This window comes from Piliocolobus tephrosceles, chromosome 9 (assembly GCF_002776525.5).
Source record: "Piliocolobus tephrosceles isolate RC106 chromosome 9, ASM277652v3, whole genome shotgun sequence".
In the NCBI taxonomy this organism is placed as follows: domain Eukaryota; kingdom Metazoa; phylum Chordata; class Mammalia; order Primates; family Cercopithecidae; genus Piliocolobus; species Piliocolobus tephrosceles.
Window position 1 is genome coordinate 114023511 of NC_045442.1, and position 7916 is coordinate 114031426.

The 7916-nt window shown below is 34.7% G+C and overlaps 1 protein-coding gene across 3 annotated transcripts in view; it reads left to right on the top strand.

Moving 5' to 3' along the window:
• Positions 1-6987, top strand: part of ST8SIA6 (ST8 alpha-N-acetyl-neuraminide alpha-2,8-sialyltransferase 6) — a 144188-nt gene extending 137201 nt beyond the window's left edge. For all 3 annotated transcript variants that reach the window (XM_023223269.2, XM_023223271.2, XM_023223270.2), the window contains one exon: positions 1241-6987. In XM_023223269.2, coding sequence (XP_023079037.1) covers positions 1241-1709 — 469 coding nt within the window. In that variant the 3' untranslated portion in view covers positions 1710-6987. The remainder of the gene's footprint in view (positions 1-1240) is intronic.
• The last annotated feature ends 929 nt before the right edge of the window (positions 6988-7916 follow it).

Sequence of the window (7916 nt, forward strand, 5' to 3'; positions counted from 1 at the left end):
GAGTTAGCGCTAAGACAACCTGGCAAAATACAGTTATCATGTTGGAGAGTTTATTACTAAAAAATAATTACCATCTTTCATTTATGCAACATAACTACCATAAAATTGTTGGTTAATAAATAATCTTATACAAAGTTTTTACTCCATTGTTTTCATCAAAAGTAACTGATAAGCATTAGTAATAGAATATGTTTGTGCTAATAGTTATAGCATCTCTTGAAATAAAATAAAATAAATATTGAACTTGCTTTTCAAAGCATATTTTCTAAACACTCACAATTATGCTTACAAGGATAGCAAGTTATTTAAATCATACATATAGTTACTACAATGTGTGGAGGAAATTTTTAAAAATAACCTATATGTATATCTATATTTGCATTTAGATATTTTAAGTCTTCCCTCCCTCCTTCCTTCCTTCCTTCCTTCCTTCCTTCCTTCCTTCCTTCCTTCCTTCCTTCCTTCCTCTCTCTCTTTCTTTCTTTGTCTCACTTTGACACCCAGGTTAGAATGCAGCGGTGCAATCACAGGTCACTGCAACCTCAAACTCTTGGGCTCAAGGGGTCCTCTCACCTCAGCCTCCCAAGTAACTGGGATTACAGGCATGCACCACTGTTCCCAGCTAATATTTTTATTTTTTATAGAGATGTGGGGTGTGGTCTCACTATATTACCCAGGCTGTTCTCGAACTCCTGGCCTCAAGTGATCTTCCTGCCTCAGCCTCCCAAAGTGTTGAAAAGCATAAGCCTCTGTGCCTGGTCTATTTTAGGTTTTCTAAAGGAAACTTATAATGCAATATGTGCAAAAGGTGCACAAATCATAAATGTGCAGCTCAATGAATTTTTTAAAATGTACTGATATGCATACTATGCTTGAAAAAATATTTTGTCATTATACATTTGGAAGGTGTTTCAATAACAAAAAGCAACTTTAGGAAAAAATACCAAATAAGAATAAAAAATAATACAAGAAATATCTGTTCAGTAAGGGTATAGCCCAGTAAGAAAGTAAAAATTGAAAGAATTCCAAGAAAGAGAGATGAAGATCTAGCCATTGATATTGATGTAATGCTTACTTGAACGAGTTTTCTGAGTCCACACTTTATCTGTTTTATATACAGTATACAAATCGTTCAGTTTTTTGGCCAATGGTAAATTCAGCTTTATGTTATCAAAACTGCTACTTTGATTATTATTCTTGGGATTACTATAGTTTTTTTTTTTTTTTTTAAATTTGGCAGGTATGGGAACTTAAAGGAAAAAAAAGCCCTATTTCTGGAGGACATTGCAACCTATGGAGATGCATTTTTTCTTCTGCCGGCATTTTCCTTCAGGGCCAACACGGGTACCTCTTTTAAAGTGTACTACACGCTCGAAGAGTCTAAAGCAACACAAAAGGTTCTATTTTTCCATCCCAAGTACCTGAAACATCTGGCCCTTTTCTGGAGAACTAAAGGTGTGACTGCGTACCGCTTGTCCACCGGCTTGATGATCACAAGTGTTGCAGTGGAACTGTGTGAAAACGTGAAGCTGTATGGATTCTGGCCCTTCTCTAAAACTGTAGAAGACACACCTGTCAGCCATCACTATTATGACAACAAGCTACCTAAACGTGGCTTCCATCAGATGCCCAAAGAATACAGCCAGATCCTCCAACTTCACATGAAAGGAATCCTCAAACTGCAATTTAGCAAATGTGAAGTCGCGTAAACAAAGTATCTTAAAATGGGAATAATTTTAATATAATGCAGTAGGTGATTAACAGTGTCTCCAAACACCAAAGGAGATGGCTACAGAGTATTCTAAGATGAGCACCCAAATTTGGTTTGACCAAAGCTTCCCCACTCATTTTGCAATGATGGCAAGTAATTCAATCCTTCTAATCTTCATTTTTTCTCCTTGTAACGTGGACACCATGATATCTGACTCATACACATTTTTATAATTTATGAAAATTATTGACATGGCCTTTGGTGTGAGGTAGGAACTCAAAGAATATTTCTTTGTTACTATTTATACCAGCCATCTCCACCTTCACCAGACCAATAATAAAAGCATGCTGTCTTGGACATCTCCTCTAAAGAGAATAGCTGCATTACCAGAATCCATTGGATTTCTTTCTGTGGCAGGTCTCTATCAATAATATCCTTCCCATTTTTCTGCCTCAATGACTGCATACAAGAAAATTATACACTTAAGCAAGAAATTCTTGATCATTCAGGAATGGAATTCTTCTCTGAGTATGGCAGTATGTCCACTTCTGATTAAATTCACTTTTAATAGTAGCTGTGATGATATGTTGGTTGGATTTAAGCCATTTATTTTCCTCTTCTGTCTACATTTCTCATCATTTCATAATTTTATTTTAACTTCCTGCCTCATTCTTACACCTTTTTCTATCTTACTTATACGTTGTACTTCAAGGACATGAACAGTTACAATACCCAGTCTTTGTTACCTGTTGTCTTGTCTGTGGGGTCACTCATTCAATTTTGTTTTAAAATTATTCAATAACTACTTCATGCCAGGCCCTGCACCAGGCTTTGTGAGAGGGCGAGAAGGATTATTGCCTCTCATAGGAGAAAACAGATGTGCATATCATTAATTATGATAGGGTATGATGAGTATTATAATGACAAAAACTATGAATAAAGTGCTACAAGGAACAGAAGCAGAAATAATTAAATCCATTTCAGTGGAATCTATTTCAATGTACAATAGTCTCCCCTAATCTGCAGATATGGGAAGACCCCCTGTGGATGCCAGAAACCATTGATGATATTAGAAATATATAATTGATTAGTAAAGGTAACACAATATACTGAAATAATTAAATGTACAATGTGGGGATTTTATATGCTATTTTAATAAAAATTACATATAGTTAGGACATTTAGAGCTTCCTTAAGTTTTTTTCCCATATAATGTCTTATCCTGACTTAAATATTTTTCTGTAGAACATCAAAACAGAATCTCTAGTGTCACTGATATGGATTTCAGAAATATTTCAAATGGCGTGAGATCAAAAAGCATAATGATACCCATGTTCCAGTAAAAGCTCAGGCTAAAAAAAATGTTTGCGGGTTTTCTTTTGTAGAGAAAATTGTGGACGTTTCCACATCAGCACATCTGAAGTTTCTGGTTCGACATCTGTGTTGCCATCCTAAAAGCGTGTTTGAAATTTTAAAACAATTCTACCTAGATTCACATTAGCCAAAAATCTTTGGGTAAACAGACACCCAGAGATTTCATAAAGTGTGTTATAGCCAGAATTCATGGTAATTAATCTATAAATCTGCAAAATAGTGTTCATAGCTTTTCTTTTTATTTTGATCTTGGTGAAAAACTTGCTGTAACTCACTATTGCACAGTGACAAGAACTGTGACTCATGTTTTATTATTTACATAGCTGATGTGGTGTATTGTCGATATCCATATTCTGTCATATTTAGACACATTCATTGTGACACATATAACGTGCATTCTTTTTATCTTTTTCTCAAGTGGGTCTGTAGTTGTGATTTCACAACAGATTGGGGTTGTTGGTCATTACTTAGAACTTTCTAAAATGCGATAGAACATGAATGTTGACAGTATCACACATCAGCTATGTAAACTGTAAAACATAACTCACAGGTCTTTTTGTTCTGTAATAGTGAATTATTGCAAATTTTTCAAGAGCAAAACAAAAAGAAAAACTATAAACTGCATCTTGTAGATTTGTAGATTCACCACAACCAAGTCTGACTGTGACACTGTGTGTGTAATCAGCATAGCTTAAATGTTTTTAGATCTAATGTGATCTTCTGCTCTTACAGCTCAGGTACAACCAAGGGCAATGAGAATGGAAAGTCTGAGTTCTGGTACTAGACAAGAGTTGCACTTTAGGCCAGGCACAATGGCTCATACCTATAATCCCAGCACTTTGGGAGGTCAAGGTGGGTGGGTCGCTTGAGGCCAGCAGTTCGAGACTAGCCTGTGATAGTGATAACCCCTCTCTACAAAAAACAAAAAAATTAGCTCAGCATAGTGGTGTGCACTTGTGGACCCAGCTACTCGGAAGCTAAGGAGGGAGGATCACTGGAGCCCAGGAGGCAGAGTCTGCAGTGAGCTGGGACTGTACCAATGCATTCCAGCCTGTGTGACAGGGTGAGATCCTGTCTCAAAAAAAAAAAGTAGTCCTTTAGTTAGGATTCTAGCTCAAAATGCTATATACTACCAGTTTCTAAGAGAAATACTAGCTTGCTTGATTCTATTTTCCACTTGTTGTTCAGCCTCATTGGGTAATGAAACAGAATGACAAGATTCCAATATAATTTTCAGCCAAATCCAAAGGCAAGGCAGAAATATTCATTTAAGTATATAGTCCATAGTACTCTGTGGTCCCCGCAAAGGGCTCCATGATCAATTACATAATGTTAATTTTTGCACAGTAGAATAATCCTCTAACATCCTTGAAGTCTCTGGTGCTTTTCCCTTTGAACAAAAGGCAATGACAAACAGATCATGACTTTCGCTAAAGGAGATTTCCCTCTTCATGTGAGTCCTAACCCAGTAACTGTGTGGGCTCTCAGCCAGGTAATCAGTCAAAAACTCTTTGAGGACGCTCTGCAGAATACAGAATTAAGCAGTAAATCAGACCTGTTTTTGCCTAAATTTTTCCTAGCTTACAAAAAATTTACCAGTTAAGTATTCTGTGATGTCAAGTACCCTAAATCAATCCATGAATTAGGAAGCTTTGGGAAAATTGGAAAATTTTGTGGAAAACAGGTCCACTAACATCCTAAACAGCTACCGCAGAAGTATAGTTGTGATGTGATATAGAGTATATTGTGACCTTCAAAACATTTATCTAACATGACATGGAAACACATTATTATGCCATTAAAAATTGGAGGCATTGTAGGAATTCATCTGATATATCTGATGCACTTGATCTAATAAGATTATTTCTTTCTTTATACTAATAAAAAAATTCCACTTGAGGCTGCTCGGAGTGTTTAAGATGTCCTATTTACATGTGGCTTCAGAAGGCTGATCCCATAGTGAGGAACAGTGTCACCAGTACCCTCCTGAGAGTGGAAAGGCAAGAATATTTCTCACACTCTTTCTTATTTGGGGTCATCACTCTTCCAGAAGCATTCTTTTTTTCAATTAAAAAAAGTGGGTGATATATGATAAAGATGCACCACTTATGTAATGGAGACAGGACAAACTCTTTAGCAGATAGTATTGAAACATTGGCTCACTGCATGGAGAAAAATGCCTACATTGCACCATATAAAAAGTTGGACTCCAGAGGAATGAAAATGATGGATTAAATAGAAAATTTTAAAGTTCACAGAAGAAAATGTAGAAGAATTATGTTTGAGATATGGGTGAGGAACTGTACTTCTTCGACATGACCCAAAAATATTTTTTTAAAGAGTTGGGCTAAGAAAGGATAGCTATGACTATATTAAAATGAAGGATTTCTAGTCAGTGAATGACACCTTAAAGTTAATAGGCTGGGGACAGACTGAAATAGCTTTTAGTAATGCATAAAATTAATGACATTAATAGACATTCCAAGGAATTATAAATCAACAAGTAAAAGACAGGAAACTCAGTATAAAAATGAACAAAAGATAAGAATGTAATTTACAAAAGGGAAAACTGAGTAGCTAATAAGAATAGGAAGTGATGCTCACATTTACCAGAAACCTGAGAAATGCAAATGAAAGTGAGATACTATATCCGTTGCATTGGTAAAAATTAGTAAGGTCATGGTGGAAGTATAAGCTGATTGAATCATTTTGGAAAGTAACCTAGGAGTACTGAGTTAGTAAAATTCATCACATGTCTGTCCCATAGTCCAGTAATTGCTCTTTTGGATATACAGCCTAGAGAATTTGTTCTGATCTGCACAAAAAAACAAGTACTAAGATATTTATTCCATTATTGTTTGCAGTAGTAGACAATTGGACACACAGATGTCTGTTTCTTAGGAAGTCAGTGAACTAACTTGGCTGGATCCATGGTGTGGAATACAATATGGCAGTTAGAAGCAACTTAGTGGACATATATAGAGAAATAAGGGCATATCTAAGGGTATATCCTTAAAATTTAGCGTAAAGGGAAAACAAGAGCTTTAGCACAATGCCATTTAATTACATTAAAGCATATGCATGCATACATACAAACATATTCACGGCTACGTGTCAAATACAAGAAGGGTACCCATTAAGAAGAGAGTAATTGGAGTGGGTTTAGGGATAAAGAAGAAAAATATACATGTTCTTATATTTAATACAGCAAGCCTTTGACATATATATTCTTATACTCACATGTGATATTCTTATTACTACATAAATAAATATAGAAGCTGACTCAAAATGGTAAGTAGCTTACCTAAGGTTGCATTATATATAAGAGCAGAGCTAGTATTCAACTCATATGTCTGACTCTAAAGCCAATATTATTTCCATTATGCAATTACAAAATGAAAAGAAAAATCAGTATTATCCCATGTCATTGACACGTAATAAACGGCACATATTTACGTACATGCAGATACCCATGAAATCGTCTCTCCACTTAAGACAATGTGTATATTCATTACCCCAAAATGTTTTCTTGTGCTATTTTGTAATCCCTCCCTCTTCCGCCTCCCTGTCCATCCCACTCTGGTCCCCAGAAAATTCCTAATCTGTTTTTCTATAGACTAATTTACATTTTTACACTATAGACTGTTTACATTTTTTAGAATTTTATATAAATGGAATCTTACCATCTGTATTCATTTCTGTCTTGCACTTTTGCTCAACATAATAATATTAAAATTAATTCATGTTGATTGTGTATCAGTAGTTTATGCCTTTATTACTGAGTAGAATTATGTTATATGGATGTACCACAATTGGCTTATCCACTCACTTATTGATGAACATTTTAGTATCTCCTGGTTTTGGCTATTACAAATAAAGGTATCATGAACATTTATGTGCAAGTCTTCTTGTGAACATATATTTTTATTTCCTTGGGGCAAATATCTAGGATTGGAATGACTAGGTCACATGGTCCATGTATGCCTAACACTTTTAGAAAACTACGATGCTGTTTTACAAAGGGGTTGTAACATTTCATGTTCCTATCAGTAGCCTATGCCAGTTGCTCTTGCCTGACATGTTTGACAAAATTTGGTTTGAGTACTATTTAATTTTAGACAGTCTATTGGGTACACAGTTGTATCTCTGTATCTCACTGTGATTTTGATTTTGATTTCCCTTGTGATTTTTTCATGTGTTTATTTGACTTCCATATAGTTTCTTTGATGAAGTGTCTGCTGAAACATTTTGGCAATTTTTAATTGGGTTGCCTTCTTATAAGTGACTTATAAAGGATATTTATATATTCTAGATACAAGTCTCTTATTAGAATGTATTTTGCAACTACTTTCTCTGCCTTTTCATTTTGCTAACAGTGTTTTTCAATAGTAGAAGTTTTTAATTTTACTAAAGTCTAGTTTATTAATTTTTAAAATTTTATAGTTTGTGTTTTTGGTTTCAAATTTAAGAAATCTTTGCCAAACCCAAGGTAACAGATTTTCTCCTATGTTTTCTTTTAGAAGATTTATAGTTTGTTATATTTAAGCCCATGAGCCATTTTGAGTTAATTATTTTTCATATGTGTTCATGGTGTAAAGTAAGAATTAAATCATATTTTTGCATATATCTGATCAGTTTTTCCAGTAGAATTTGTGAAGAGATTTTTCCTTTGTTGTACCGCTTGGCACCTATGTTGAAAAACAATTGATTTATATTTGTGTTTATTATTTGTAGACTCTATTCTGTTTCATTGATTTGTCTGTTGTTATGCCAATATCATACCATTTTTATTACTGTAGCTTTATAAGTCTTGAGGTAAAACTCCAATCTT